General features: G+C 56.5%; 1 protein-coding gene across 1 annotated transcript; it reads left to right on the top strand.

Moving 5' to 3' along the window:
- Positions 1-2: 2 nt before the first annotated feature.
- EN1 (engrailed homeobox 1) lies at positions 3-4848 on the top strand (the record flags this gene model as incomplete). Its single annotated transcript, XM_034642004.1, has 2 exons — positions 3-663; positions 3766-4848. Coding segments are annotated over 2 exons (978 nt in total), but the record flags the coding sequence as incomplete, so codon positions are not given.
- Between the last annotated feature and the right edge of the window lie 10818 nt (positions 4849-15666).

Here is a 15666-nt window from a genome sequence, read left to right on the forward strand (position 1 = left end):
CCTGCCTGCCGCCCCTGGCCCACCACCCGCACCTCCCCCCGCCACCCCCGCCCCCGCCGCCGCCGCCGCCGCAGCATCTCGCGGCGCCTGCTCACCAGCCGCAGCCCGCGGCCCAGCTGCACCGCACCACCAACTTTTTCATCGACAACATCCTGAGGCCGGACTTCGGCTGCAAAAAGGAGCAGCCGCCGCCGCAGCTCCTGGTGGCGGCGGCGGCCGGAGGAGGCGCAGGAGGAGGCCGGGTCGAGCGTGACAGAGGCCAGACCGGCGCAGGTAGAGACCCTGTCCACCCGCTGGGCACGCGGGCGCCGGGCGCCTCCTCGCTCCTGTGCTCCCCGGACGTGAACTGTGGCCCACCCGACGGCTCTCCGCCAGCCGCGGGCGGCGGTGCCGGTGCGTCTAAAGCCGGGAACCCCGCGGCCGCGGCGGCCGTGGCAGCGGCGGCGGCGGCGGCTGCCAAGCCTTCGGACAGCGGCGGCGGCAGCGGAGGCGGCGTGGGGAGCCCTAGTGCGCAGGGTGCCAAGTACCCGGAGCACGGCAACCCCGCCATCCTGCTTATGGGCTCAGCCAACGGCGGGCCCGTGGTCAAAACTGACTCGCAGCAGCCCCTCGTATGGCCCGCCTGGGTGTACTGCACGCGCTACTCGGATCGTCCGTCCTCTGGTGAGTACCCAACCCCGAGCTGCGCCATGTCTTTCGGCCCCGCGGACGCCCCCAGAACGCTCAGCCGCCGCCGTGCTGGGGAGAGCGGACCCGGCCTCGGGTGCTCTCTTCTCTCACGCCGGCTTCCTCGTCCTCCTCCTCACCCCCGTCCCAGTCACAGCCGGGTGGGTCCCCAGTTCTGCGCTCCTGGCCTCCGTGGCTACCACACGAGAGGCTACAGCTCCTGGCACGGGAAGCTCGAGTCTGGATCCTTCGGTTTTGAACTCCGAGGCCCTCGGGCCTTCTTTGTGTTTTACCTTTATTATCCTTAGAAAAAACACAATCTCCCATTGATTTTTCTTCCAGGGAGAGGGGTGTTTAGAGCCGGCGGGAAGGTGGGCCTAGTGATCTGGGTCTGAAATCCCGCCAGCCAGGTCCTGCGGAGGCCGAAATGGAACAAGGCTCTGATCAGAGAAATAATCGTCACCTTGTGTTCTTTCAAACACAAACACCACCTCGATATTTTCTGAGGAGAGTTCATTTACAGAGAGATAGATTGGAGGACACAAAGAAAGAGAGAAAAGCCTTTGATCGCTGTGCCTATTCCCCAGGCCGGGTAAGCTAGAGAGTCTGACCCGGGTGGGTAGAATCCAGGGAAAGATGGTAGCCAAAACTGTCGGTGCCGAGAGCCCCCCGGCTCCTGGTTCTCAAGAGCCCACAGACAGTGGGAGTGGAGAGGAGACCGGTCAGGCTCGGGCCAGATCGAAGGGGCACAGGGTATGATTGGCAGCCTTCTCGGCAGCTTCTCCGTCGCGCGGCTTTCACATCCTCCCGGCCCTGCCCCTTCCTTTTCTCGCTCCTTTCTTTCCCGTATCTCCCAGTTAGCAGATTTCTGCCAGCTGTAGATTGTTTTTCTCGACTTCCTTCGGCCCTTTTCCCGCCTGTCCCTCGCGCTTGGAAACCCCGAGGCCGAGAGACCCAAGCTGGGACAGCCCTAGGCCTCAGGAGAGGAGGCTGGGGCCTGCCCTCCTCCCGGGGCGGCAGCGCCAGAGAGGCCGGTGGGCGCGGCGAGGAGGGCGGCAGGGGTTCTGGCCTACAATTGGTGTTCCGGGCACCCGGGTCCGATAGGAGGCTGGGCACAGCGTAGCCATGCGCCGCTCTACTCCGGCTGGTGTCTAGCCTCCCCACGGTTGCCGGCCGGGCGCGGATCGATGTGCGCTATCAGCCCCCGCCATCTCGAGCCCCGTTATTGACACGTCGGGCTCCCTGAACCTCCGAAAAGCTGCTTTGATTGACTCGCCTGATGGATAGAGTGATTGAGCTGTCAGGCTGTGCGGCTCAGGCTGGCCAGGAGGCTAAGATTTTATTACAAGTGTCCGTGCCTCTGCACACACATACACAACAACACTCTCACAACGTCCCAGACGAACAACGTACAGCGGGGCCTTTTTGGAGATGTGCACATTTCCTGGGCCATTTCTGCCCGCTCAGCTAATTACTAATCTAAACCAAGGCCATCCTTCCTCCCCACCCCACCTCTCAGTCCTCTCTGCACCGAGCTTAGGAGTGGGCCTTGCCTTTGTTCTTGGCCAATTTCCCTCTTATGTGCCTGGGGAGGCAGGGTACTGGCTCCTCCTGCATGGGCAGTTCAGGGAGTTGAACCTCAACCCAGACCTGAGTGGCTGCAGTCAGCCAGGCCTGGACTCTTTTGTCACAGGACAGCTGGTGACCCCAGGCGCTGGCCTGCCCCTGGAGCCAGCAACCCTCTGTTGCTAGGTTTGGAGATGCTGGTGAAGACCCTTCTTTCTAGACAGTTTCAGATATTAAAAGGCCGGACAGGGACTTAACTTGGCTCAGGAATCTCCCATAACCAGGACAGGGCCCACCAAGTAAATGCCGGAAGACTTGGGTGTGAGGCTGACCAACAGAGCTGCAGTCTTTAAAGGCTGCCTCCTTTTTCCCCCTCCTCACCCCAGGGCTGGGCTCCATAGCTGCTCTCTTCCCAGACTAGGTTTTGGGAGAGATTTCACCTTCTTGGGGAGGTTTGCTGGGGCCTCTTCCCATATCCATCCTAGAGGCAAAGCACAGATTTCTGTCAGTATTGTCCCTCTGTTGCTCTTCCTCTGCTCATATTTTGCTCATGAATGGGGGAAGGAGGGATGTAGTCTCCTTGCAAATGTCATAGTTGGGCAGGGGAAGCAGGATCTGGCCTGTTTTTGTTATACAGGACTTTACAATCCTGAAACTGTAGGTGATGTGTTCAAAAGAGAGAGAAGGGAGACCTTGCCTGTACAGCTGGGTGGAGGAATGGGAACGGTCCTCTCTTTCTTACTGGCACCATCCAAGGGGCAAAGCAGAGAACCCTGGGGGCCAGGGTCATGCGGGTAAGGTGTGCGACAGGGTGAAAGCCTTGTTCCCCCTTCAGAGAAGTGGGTGGTCATTGTTTCCCTGGGACTCTAAAAAGGGCTTCGTGAGGCCAAAGAGAAGGGAGAACAGAGAGAACATACACCAAAGACTTTGGATCTAGGCAAGCCCCTCACCGTCCCCTCCCTATCCCCTTGTTTTCTGGGGTCAATAGCTACAAGCAGATGGGGTCTTATCATGAGTGCTGGGCGTAGGTGCGCTTCTTGGGGAGGAAGGGAGGATGAGTTTGCAGGCTGGCAATTCCCTCAGGGCAGCTCCGCCCGGTGTCTTCACTGGCCCAGTCCTGAGCCTCTTTTTATTCCAGGGCCCTGAAGACAGCAGGCCCCTGACCTCCAACTCTGGGATCCACTGGATGGGGCTCCAAATGTCTCTCCATCTTGGATTATGGGATTTAAGCGTGGCACGCGGCTCTCTGGTTCCGAATTGGTGTGTGGGGTGCACGGACAACCTCGGCCATTTTTCCTCCGCGGTCCTTCTGGCCCCCCAGAAGGGAAGTCTGCGACCCCAGCAGCCAGGCGATTGATCTCGGGGCTAGCCGGCGGGAGGGAGCCAGGGGCGCAGCAGGGCCTCCGCTATTGCCCCCGAAGCTCGGGGCGCGATCCCCGATCGGCTCTGCAATTCTCACGGCTTCCTCTGCCCTCTCCCCCCGCCCCTCTGCCCTCCGTCCCCACCCCCACCCGGCCCTCTCCGTCGCTGCAGGTCCGCGCACCAGGAAGCTGAAGAAGAAGAAGAACGAGAAGGAGGACAAGCGGCCGCGGACGGCGTTCACGGCCGAGCAGCTGCAGAGACTCAAGGCGGAGTTCCAGGCGAACCGCTACATCACGGAGCAGCGGCGGCAGACCCTGGCCCAGGAGCTCAGCCTCAACGAGTCCCAGATCAAGATCTGGTTCCAAAACAAGCGCGCCAAGATCAAGAAAGCCACGGGCATCAAGAACGGCCTGGCGCTGCACCTCATGGCGCAGGGACTGTACAACCACTCCACCACCACGGTCCAGGACAAAGACGAGAGCGAGTAGCCGCCCGCCGGCTGGGGCCGCGCGGTCCGTACGCCGCGCCCGCGCCCCCTCCTGGCATCGCCACCGCCGCTGCCGCCTGGCCGGCCCCACGCCAGGGGAGAAAGAATCCGCGCACAGGAGGGAGGGAGCAACAGGGAAGAGAGAGAGATTCTCAGAATGGAGAGTCACGTTTGAACGAAACATTTTTAAAAAGGGAGAAAGACTTGGACAGGTGCTATCGAAAAATAAGATCTATTCTCTATTCACAGTATAAGGGGCGAAACTGCGAACTCCTTAAAGCTCTATCTAGCCAAACCGCTTACGACCTTGTATATATTTAATTTCAGGTAAGGAAAAGAAATATGTGTAGCGATCTCTATTTGCTGGACTTTTTATTAATCTCCTTTATTATTATTGTTATAATTATTATAATTATTATAATTATTTTATCCCCCACCTCCGCCTCGCTGCCCCCGGCCCAGTTTCGTTTTCGTTGCCTTTTTTTTTTGAATGTTGTTGCTTCTCCGGTGCCTCCCGCCCCGCATCGCTGGCCCTCGTTTCTCTGGGACTTTTCTTTGTATGCGTGAGAGTGTGTTTCCTCGCGTGTCTGCCCTTCGCCTCTCCCCCACCTCCCAGGCCCCTTCTGTCGGTCTGTCTGTCCTGCTCCCCTTTCGTTTTCCGGAGACTTGTTGAGAAATACGACCCCACAGACTGCGAGACTGAACCGCCGCTACAAGCCAAAGATTTTATTATGTTCAGAAACCTGTAGTCTGAAATAAAGTGTACACTGTGCTCACGAGCCACTGGCGGCCCTCCTCCTTGCGGGCTCGGGAAGGGCGTGGGCGCAGGGCACATGAGGGCCCCGCGCGCACCGCGCACTCACCGGGCGGCGAGCCCTGGGCGGCCCGGCCGGCCTTCCGATCACCGCACAACGAATACCCGGGGCAAGACGAGCGCGCGGCGGTAGAGGCGGCCCAGAGCCGGCTAGGCCCGGCTTTGGAGGGTGCGGAGGCCCACGCCTGGTCTCCGGTGGCGTCCCAAGGAGCCCAAAGGCAAAGGGGGAAAAACAACAACAACAACAACAACAAACCCAGTCCTGACTTCGGAAACACTGCCGGGGCTGTCCGGCTGCTCCCTGTGCCCGGCCAGGCCCAGCCTGGCTTTGGCCTCCTCTGGTTCAACCTGCTTCGCTCCTCGCTTTGGCCTGCACCTTTCCCTTTTCTTTCCTTCCTCCCCTCACAACCCAGTGCGGGGGGGTTTGCTTGCGGTTTTCCCCTCCAGAAGCGGAAGACCTTCCCAAGGCCGGGCGGAGGTGAGGGGCTGCCTCCAGTTCAGAGCTGCCCACTCCGGCGAGGGCGCTCTAAGACGGGCCTCTGGGCCTGGCCCCTCGGCCGCCTGGATTTCACCGCTCTTGGCTCGGAGAAGTGATTCCGTTGGCGAAGCGCAGGTGGAGGGTGGCACAGCGAGCCTCTCCTGGCCGGGATCTCCTGGTTCCGCATAAGGGAGAGGAGGCCCGGATGCTGGGAAGCGATGCAAAGCGGCAGCTCGGTCTGCTGCTGGGATCATTTTTGGGTCTGGAATTCCCACGTGGGCACAGGCCTGCCTCATTCAGAACCAAAACCTAAGCGGGGTCACTCCTAGAATGCCAACAAAGGCTTGCTTCCTGATTGAGGGGGGAGGGGGGACAAACACAAGTCTTCAGAACCCTCAGGACACGTGGACTTCCCCGAGGGAAATGTCTGCACTCTCGCCCCTGACCCTGAGGCCTTCNCACAGACATAAGTCTTCAGAACCCTCAGGGCACGTGGACTTCCCCGAGGGAAATGTCTGCACTCTCGCCCCTGACCCTGAGGCCTTCCCCCTCCTGGGCAGGCCCTGGGCCCCCTACTTTCAGGGACTAGGAGGAGGAACATGGGAGGTCCCTCCTGGAGAGGTATCACCTCCCTTTTGTCCAGGTTTTGTTTTTTCATGGTAAATCCTCCTTTCCTCCTTTCTTCCTGTCTTCTGAAAAATGTGTGTATGTACCTGTCCGTGTGTGGCTAGATATGTAGGTGTCCTTGCACACTTGTGTGCATATGTGATCAGTGCAAATGTAAGTGCATCTGAGGAGCTACCTGGTTTTGTGTGTCCCTGCATGTGTGAGTATTGTGCTCACTGGGGGTTCCTTTCTCTGTAATTAGATGCACACTTGGATGTTTGCGAGCTCGCGGTGTGTGTACACGTGTTCATTGGTGTTTGCACACCAGAATGCTTGTAGGTGTGTTTGTGGGGCTCGCGCATGCATGGGAACTCTGTTTCTGTGTTCTTCCCTTGAGCTTCTTTCCTGTGGTTTTTGCAGGATTGACTTTGTGAGAAGTGAGAATGGCCATTCTGCCTTTTTCCTAGAAAAAACTTCCAGCTGATTTGGGGCCTCTATCTGGGGAAGTGACAGGGCTGGTAGGCTCTGAGTCCCTGCTCAAAAGTTTGGGGGGCTGAGGTTCAATGGCCTGGAGTTGAAGAGTGTATTTGATATTGCCATGGGTTCCCAACTTTATTGCAGTACATCTTTTTCCTACCCTTCATGCTTTCTTGGGGTGCGTAGACTAACCTCTGCACACAATGGGTGCTTAACCACTCTTTGAGTGAAGAGTGGGAAGCAGAGGCCAGGGCTCTTCCCTGGGTTGGCCCCAATGAATGGTTTTCTTGTGATTGGAAGTACATCCTTTGCCTTCCTTGGTGGGGGAAGAGGGGCCGGGATCTTCAAGCTCTCCAGGGCTTCAAGTTAGGGGGTTTGAAACTTGGAGCCCAGGGTCCTCTTCTCCTCATCCACGTAGCTCAGAACATCAGGAAGGGTCCTGGCCACATCCAGATGTGGTGTTGGGGGCACTCTGCTCTACAGAGAACCTGATCCTTTGAGTGCCTGGAAATGGGGCTACCCTTTCTTTGCCCTCCTTCACTGTGGCCCTTAGGGTACTTAAGCCCCTCAAGACCACCAGATCTAGATGCTGGGGCAGGGGCCAAGGCGAGCAGCGACTCCAGGAGCCATCCTGTTCCTTAAAGCTCTTCTTCACCACTCTCAGGAGGTCAAAGCCAAGAGCTCTTCCCCTCAACCCTGGGGGAACAAGAGGAGGTGATTACCCATCCCCAAGATTCTATTAGTAAAGCTTATAGATGTATCATTATTATGTAATTTGATTTCTTCCCCATATCTCCTTTTATCTTCCAACCACTATGGGCAAAGAGAATTTTCTTTGTTCAGAGGAGGAAACGGAAGCTCGAAGACTTACATATTTGGTCCATGCCTCTTCTGTGGCTGTGTGTCTTTTTCTATGTCATCTCTACTCTTAACTGCCTCAACCTCAGGAATCTGGTCCAGGCCCTGACTTTCCTACCTTCTTGCTTTCATCCCCATTTTCCCTTCTTTCTGATTGGGGCTGAGGAGAGAGGAAGAGGACTCTGGTCAAGCAAGCTTCTTTCTTGTTCCCCCTCTAAAAAAAGAAAGTAATAATCATAAACAGGCATTGATTTCTCTGATTTATGGGGCTGGCTTAGTGAGCCCTCTGTGTATTAAAAAGTCTGAGGTTGCATTGAAATAAATAGTGGAGTGTGCTATCCCAACTTCCTCATTTTCTACCTTTAAAAGAAAAAAAAAAAGGTCGGATTGAACCATAAACTTAAATCTTCCTCAGCCCAGAAGGAAACACACACTAGCCGAGTCTAAACAGTATCGATCCCTGGCTCTTTCTGAGGGCAAAGGTCTCTGTTTCCTTGCTCCAAATTCTTGCTCCTTCAGTAGGGTCAGGGGGAGGCTGCAGATGGAGGAGGAGATATTGGGGTGTGTGGGGCTGGCTGGTATGTCTGTACAAGCTTCTAAGTCTGTGGGTTGTACTGCGAGGGAGCATTTATATAGGGGTGGCATTAAGCCCTTTCCCATCAGGCTTGGGAGGTGGAAGTGTGTGCTTGGGGTGTGTGGATGCCAATAGTGACTGGTGTTTGTGAGTGTGTGCACGTGTGGCCAATTCTCAGGCCCCCTAGGCTGGGCTGCCCAGGGCACAGAGAGGGAGTGGCCTGCTAGCCTGCCCCCTACCTGGCCCCCCCTGCCCCTGGTGACCAATGGCAGGATTTTCAGAGATGATCTCACCAGGGAGGTCGCTGTGTCCCAGTCTCCCCCTACCCTAACTCCCCCATCCGATGCCCTCAGTAAAAGGCCTACTTGCAGGGGCAGAGGTGAGGCTTGGCTGACTCCTAGAGGCCAGAGGCCACAGCCAGGGGCAGGGAGGCCTGGCAGCCACCCTCCCTTAGCCTCGCCTCACCTCAGGGTGGGTTCAGAATGGAGCGTTCCCTCTGGGGGAGGCGGCAGTATACGCTCCATCCCTCTGCACCCCGCCAGGACTTTGCTCTTCTCCCACTTGGAGCTCAGGTGAGAGGGCTACTCTCCTGTGGCAACTTGTGGAAAGGGACAGGGCTGGAGACTCTGTCAACCCCCACTCCTCCCCCAAATGCTTTAGGCCAGTCTTTTAATGAAGTCCCATTGTTGGAGGGGGTCCTCAGGGATTCTGGAATAAAAAGGTTTCATTTCACAGGCGGGATGGGGGGGGTTGGGGGAAGGTGGCGGGAANAAGCTTTCCTAGGAGTCCAGTGTCCTGCCTAGTGAGCCACTGAGTGGGTAGAGTTACTGCACAGCTGGCCACGCCGCACACGTGCACATGCTTCTGCACATCAGAGAGCACAAGCGTGCATTCATCCGTGTGTACGCATGTACACTCATGCAGAATCTGTGCACACATACAAATAAATGTACATGAGCTGATGCATGGAGGTGTGTTCCCAGTGAGCACAGGGACATTGCCTGTGTAGAAGCTTCTGGCACACATTTATGCGTGGTCCAGGAATACACATACTGGTATCCAGCACATATCTTCCTGCCCCTTCCATGGAGGCCACCAGGGAGAACTGGGATGGAGGTGGGTGGGTTGTTTGGGTCAGGACCAGGAGGGCTGGAAGCAGGGCAGCCAGGGGAGTGATGGAGTAGCCCCTTCTCTCTCCCAGGAGGCAGCTGGTCCAGGTGACTCTGAGCTCAGACACAAGACACACAGGTACAACTCTCTCCGGCTTTACAGTGTACCCTGCACCTTCCCAGGTTCACCTCCTGGGGGAATAGCAGGCTTGAAACAGGAGGGGCCAAAGTTCCTAAAAACTGATTCCTCCGAGAGCTTGGTAAGTCCTGGGCCATTACAATTTGCTCCTTGGATTTGCTTCTAAATGCAGTCTTTCCAGGCTGAGGTGTTACTCTGGAGGTGGAACTCTGGAATTCTCGCCACAGATAGGCGGGTGGGTTGCTTTGGGGACACTTGTGAAGATTTCAGGCCACCGTAATGGAAGACTCTGGGTATAGGTGGGTCTGAAGAAAAGCTGGGATTTTCTGAGGGTGTGTAGGCACACACATCTTATCCTGAAAAGAGAACTAGTATCAATCACTCTGGACTGGGCTCTTGGTGGTAGGAAGGAGATGGGTACTAGGAAGGAGGGAGAGTGGGGGTGGGATGGGAGGAGGGGGTAGGAGTGTTGTGTAGAGTTGGTGGTAAGCACAAGCATCCCCCCTCCTCCACTTTGCTGGGGGATGGGGTAAAACTCACGAAGGCTTTTAGGGACTAACCAGCACCAGCAGATTTCTCCCTGCGCCCCTGCCAGCACGCAAGCGCACTGGAGAGTGTTTGGAAGCGCCCTCAGGGGTGCACTCATCCTCCCCAGGCCTGAAGACCCTACAGCCAGCGCCAGAGGAACACAATTACAGCGCAGAGGGAGAGGGAGACCCCTGCAGGCAAGACGGAAGGAGTCCCAGGAAGAGAGGGACCCAAAAGTATTTAAAATTTGGCCACAAGGGCTGCAAGAGTGGATAGGGCCCTGACAGAGACGAACCAACTCAGGCAGAAAGACTCCCAGTTCTGCCATCTGATAAGGCTGACACAATGGGAAACTTGACCGATAAAGCTCTGCAGCTGCTTGGCAGCCTGGACAGGCTGGGGAGAAGCCACCATGAGTAGCCCCCATGTCTCCAAGCTGAAGGTAAATTAGATGCTGAAGAAAACAAAGCAAGTCCCAGAAGCCACCTCAGCAGATCTCTCCCTGTCCGCTCCCCTTCATTTCCAATGAGCAGGACTTGTCCATTGGACAGGATGGAGACAGTTCAGAAGAGACTTCCAGAAATGTAAAACTAATAATAACATAATCATTATTTATTGCTAGCTCACACTGAGAGCTATTTGGCATAATTTACCTCATTCGACCTCATACGTTTCTTTGAGTTGCATAGTATCACTCCCATTTTACAGATAAGAAAAGTGAGGTCCAGGGTCGTCTTGCCAAGGTCACACCAAACCGCATTAAAACTTACACTGTAATAATGCATCGTGAGACTACCAGACTGATTCGCCTTGGCACCTGGCAGTATCAAGTCTCCACCATACGGAGACTTTGGCACAGGGTAGGGAGTCGCAGAGGCTTGGGTTCAGGGCTAGTGTCTGTCTTTTGGAATCTCAAGTAGGAGTGGTCCTCAGCCCCCACCTCCCCACCCTGCACTCCTCCCCACTCCAAGCTGGTAAGTCAGGGCTGAACTCCTGCTCTTCGCACCCCACTCCACCCAGGGCTCAGATTAGGTTCCTGGCGGTTCTGTCTTTTCCCCATTCAGAGGACCTCCTCCCTCCACAGTCAGCAGTGTCTGCCTGCCTCCTTCCTTTCCCACCTGCGCCCGGGCGGGTGGGGGTGGAAGCAGCCCGCCCCAGCCAGGCGTCTCCGACTTTGGCCTTGCTCCCCCCTGAGCGCAGGGCGCTTCGCAGATGCACTTCCGGTCAGCGCGGCCCAGGCCACAGGCCCCGAACGCCCCGAGCCCCCTCAGTCGAGTGGCGTGTTGGAGATGGGAACGTATCTGGGGCTCGCCTTCCCTCCAGGCACTGTGAAACCCCAATTCTGCTCGCCCGGCTCGGGCCGCGGCTCCTGAGCCTCCGCTCGTTGGAGACTCGAAGGGAAGGGTCACTCCGGCCACGTCCTCGCCTCCGACCTCCGTGCAGGCGACAGGGACCCGCGCTCCTGCCGCGGCTTCTCCCCCGCCCCACTGGGTTCCCCCAAGCGACGGTTCTTTGTGCAGTTTCGATTTGTGTCTAGGCCGGGTTCGCGTTCCTTTCTGTCGTTTTCTATGGGCTTCCCAGCCCGAGTTCCTCCGCGTCCTCTGCTCCAAGGTTTCCGTTTTCCGCTCCGGAGGCCACCCTCCTGCGGCCAACCTCTCCGGCCTCCGCTGCGGGTGTGCCCGGGCGTCCCTTGGGCTCCCCGCTTTCCGTCTCCTCTCTCTCGCCCTGCCCAGCTCCCAAGTTCGCTCCCTGCTACTGCGAGGGAGACCGGCGCATTCCGACCTTCCTGTCCTCCTCCCCCGGCCGGCGCGAGGGACCAGCACTGACCTTGCAGACGGCCACGCTGCCCTCCCCATGTTCTCCTGTCACCCCCACCCCTCCCTGACTCGATGGCTCCCAAGTCGTGGCCACTGGTGGCAGGGGAGTGGGGGCGGCGCCGTTCCGCCGGCAGTAACGCGCAACGGCTTGCAATCTTGGCTGCACACGCCGTGGCTCCGAGCGGCCGGGCCTGGGGTCAAACCAGGGAGGAGGAGGGGTGGACCTCCAGGCTGGGAGATCCGACTTTATTTTTGTTGCTTCAACTTTTCCTGCACGGTTAGACGAGGCGCGCTCGCGCGCACACACACCGCGGGGAGTCCAAACCTCGCTGGCTCCGCTCGCTGGCTGGACCCGCCCGCTCAGCGCCTTGCGCGCCCTTGGCCCGCCAGAAGGCCCCGGCGTCAGAGGGCTCCGGAGCCTGCCTCCGCCGTGCGTACTTGGTGTGGCCCTGGCCCCAGAAGGGCCGCCAGCTGAATTTTCCTGGACTAGGTGAGCGCCTTCCGAAATCCCCCAGGCGGGATCCTTTTTAAGGGCCGAGAAAAAGTTGCAAGTAGCAGCCCAATTCCCTGCTGCCTCTTCCCTCAGTAAAGCTAGCACCTTCAGGGCCCAGACATTTGCCCACCTTCCCTCTCCTCTTCTGGGGATAATTTGGCCAAGTCGCTTCCCTATGCACAGCTGCGGTTTCCCGCTCGGGTTCACTGTTTATTTGGAATTTCTTTAAAACCAGCGGCGCCGAATTGCCCTCGCTCTGCGTCTTCCCTGGGCGGGCCTCCGCCCAGGCCTTGCGGAGCTTCCAGAAGGGCGCGGTCGGGCAAGGAGGGCGCGCGCGAGAGGCCTGGGCCTAGCTGGGACGCGTCCTTCGATCCTTCGCTCGATTTCCCACGTGGCNTCCCCCCCCCCCCCCCCCCCCCCCCCCCCCCACTGATTGAGCTCTGGCCTTCACCGCGGGCCACCTCACTTCGGGCTCCGACCCAGTGGTGTCTCCTCATTAGGCGGAAGCCAGGGGGATTCGGGATGTAGATCCCCCGGAGAGGACGCCTGGACCCAGTTCCACCCTCATCAGGCCTCGAGTTCCTTATCTATTGTCTGAAATGCCCTCACTGGCCCGAGCTCATTGGCGGTGCGTATCTAGTGTGTCGTGGTTTGGCAATGGCAGGGAAGTGAGGGGCCCAGGGTGCTGGGTGAGTGTTGGGGGAGGGGAGAATTTGAAGGCTATAGTTTCCCCGTGGCCAGTTTCATTCAGTTAAAGTAAAGGAAGTTCCCTTTGCGGAATAAAACTTTTGGGGCTCTCCAACCCGGCAGGACCTGGGGGTGCGGTATGGGGAAAGGAGGCACTGTGTGTTGTGCACCCTGCGTGCAAACTTTGGCCCCAAACGGAAGCAGCCACCAAGTGAAAGTAGGCAGAGATGTCCGGGGCCAGAGAAGGCACCACCACGGCTGACGTTCCGGCGTGCAGTGCGGGGGAAGAAGGCACCGCTGCCCCCAACCGTGACCTGGGCGAGGCGGAGGTCTCATTGAATCTGCTCATTTGTCTTTGTCCGGGACAAATCTCGATCTCTTCCTCCCTGGACTCCCGCAGCCCCTCAGTTATCCCGGGGAGCGTTGTTTGTACCACTGCCCTCCTCTTAGGAGAGCTGCCCGCATTTGGATTTGGCCCACCAATCCGAGCAATTCAAGACCCGCCTGGCGAGGCGCTGCGCGTGGTCCTCCCTCTAGCTTCCTGGGCTGGGGTGGGGGACCCCCTTCTCCCCTGGAGACCCTCTAGAGCCAGAGCGTTGATGATCATTACTTTAAATTAAAAGTCCCTTTTTTCCTTTCCGTCTAAGCCTCAACTTAGTTTCAGAGAATGAAGCGTGAAAGCTCTTTTATGGAGATTACCGATGCTTCATTTATTCCCGCAAATGGCAAACACGGCCCGGGAAAAACCGAGCGAGCGAGCTCCTTGTCTCGGATCCCCAGCCGTCTCCGTGTTCACAAGCTCACTTGGCTGTGAGACGGGCTTCGGGGAAAGCCCCTGCAGTGGGCTTACCTGGGGAAGGGAAGAGCTCCTCTGCTGGGTCTGTGGCAGCAGTCTCCCGCTGATGGGATAAGGACCTAGCTACAAACCCCTGACTTGAGAGCTGAGGGATTTGGGACGAGGGAAAATGTGTGTGTGTGTGTGTGTGTGTGTGCGGTGTCCAGAGTGTTACCCCTGAGGATCCCTGAGGTATGGAATTTATGCCTGATCCGGAGGTGCTGCTTGTCCTGCCTGCCTGGATTTCTCTTCCATTTCCTTTTGACAGTAGGATTGGGGGTGCATTGCAGGAGAGAACCAGGAGACCCATGTGCCGCTTCCTGACCTCATTTCTCGTTCCCATTCCAACCCTACACCAGCCTTTGTGACCTTCTCCATGATGGGCCAAGTGGTTGTGTCCATAGTGACGGCTCTCTGTCCACAGTTTTATTTTGGAACATATGCACAGCCCCAAGGGCAGGCAGTCCCTTCTGGAAAGGGTGGGTCATTTTGGAAATGGATCCAGAGCCTTTTAACCTTTGATTATACAAAACTCACCTAGTGACCTGGTGGTTGTGTCCTCTCTAATCAGGGGTTCTTTGGTCATTTCACAAGGGACAGTTGGAAAGAAGGAAGGAGAAAGCCTCCAGGAGAAAAACGACAGCGAGTTCTTATTTTGAGACAGAGCAGGAAAGTTTGAAGAGGGAAAAGTGTATGCTCCTGGAAGGAGAATTTCCCCGAGTTCAGGCTGAAATTCCTTTGTGACACAGTGTTATTAACTCCAACACAGTGGCGTCTCCACATTCCGGCTAGCCCATGCTGGGAACCCCTCTGACACAAAAGCTATTGTTGGGGGGGGGGCCTGTGGACAACCAGGAGGGGCCATCAGCCCTTCCTCCTCTCACCTTACCCAGCTCACAGGTTGCAAGGAAAGTGACAGTGCTGCTTTTGTTTTAGAAGGGCTTGGTTTTTTGTTTTTGTTTTTTCAAGAAGGTAGCCTATGGAAGTGGGAGAGTGGGAGCTGCCCTTCAGTGTCAGTGGACCAGGCTGAAAAAAAAAATGCACTTTTTCTTAGTATATAGCTCGTAACTTGTCTATAGCTTGCCTGGGAGTCAGGCCTATGTAGGTGCCTTTTCTGCGCTTAGTGGATGATGGCTCTTATACCACAGAGGTCCTCAGTGGCCGAGAGGGGCAGTCTAACTGGGTTTTGAGAGCAAGGTCACCCCACAGAGCCTACGGAGTTTCCATGCAGAAGGGGAAGGCGAGGCTCCCTAGGTGGGGCCGAGGTGCCACGTGAAATATATGTGAGCACACCACACTGAGGCGGGAAAGGAGGAAAGAGGGCTTGCTGCTTGCATGAACAGTTGCCAACTTTCATTAATTGCTCAGTCACTTTAATGTGAAAGCACATACCAAAATGCTCTAGTGCCCATTCTGGATTAATGGCCTGCAAAATTAGACGAGGAGGGGGCCAAAGTGAGAGTTGAGGTGTTCAGGACTATTCAGACCTTCTTTCACATCCAGAGGGCTTTTCGGGTGGTTTTGGTTTTTCTCCCCCCTGCAGAAAAATGTCTGAGGTGGTGGTCAGTAAATTGAAAACTTAAAACAAAAGGTATTCCTTCATGAACAGAGGTGGAAGTCTAATGATGACAGGCATCCGAGGGAAAACCTTCTGTTGTGCCCTGATCAATTATTCAGTCACTCATCCTGGCCTCCACCGAGTGCCCGTGATACACAGAAGTGGGCACCAGTAGGGATGGCTTCCTTATGTTCTAGGTGCTAGTTTTGGTGTGCAATAGCCCAGGTTTTCCTGTTAGCCAAATGGGTTCCGGAAGGCTATGCCTGGGTGTTTGGAATATTGTAAACAGAATCGGAGCCCATCTCTTAACTTCAGGAATGTCAGAGACCATACCTCTGGGATCATTTTTTTAAACTTACAACCTGTGAAATAGAAAACAAAGTCAAGTTCAGGGGAGCCTACCTTAGTTTTCGATGTCCGTAGCTTTAGGGGGGAAAAATGCTACCCTTCTTCTCCCACATCGAATCTGTTCAGGTTAGTAGAATATACCACAGATTTACAGAATTGAGAAGTTATGTTTGCTTTTCCTTGATGCGTTTTCTTCTTATCCTTGTATTTGTTCGTGGGTGCTGTCGATACATGTGCCGGCATTTTGGATGGGTTTTCCTGGGA

Source organism: Ailuropoda melanoleuca, chromosome 2, assembly GCF_002007445.2.
Source record: "Ailuropoda melanoleuca isolate Jingjing chromosome 2, ASM200744v2, whole genome shotgun sequence".
NCBI lineage: Eukaryota > Metazoa > Chordata > Mammalia > Carnivora > Ursidae > Ailuropoda > Ailuropoda melanoleuca.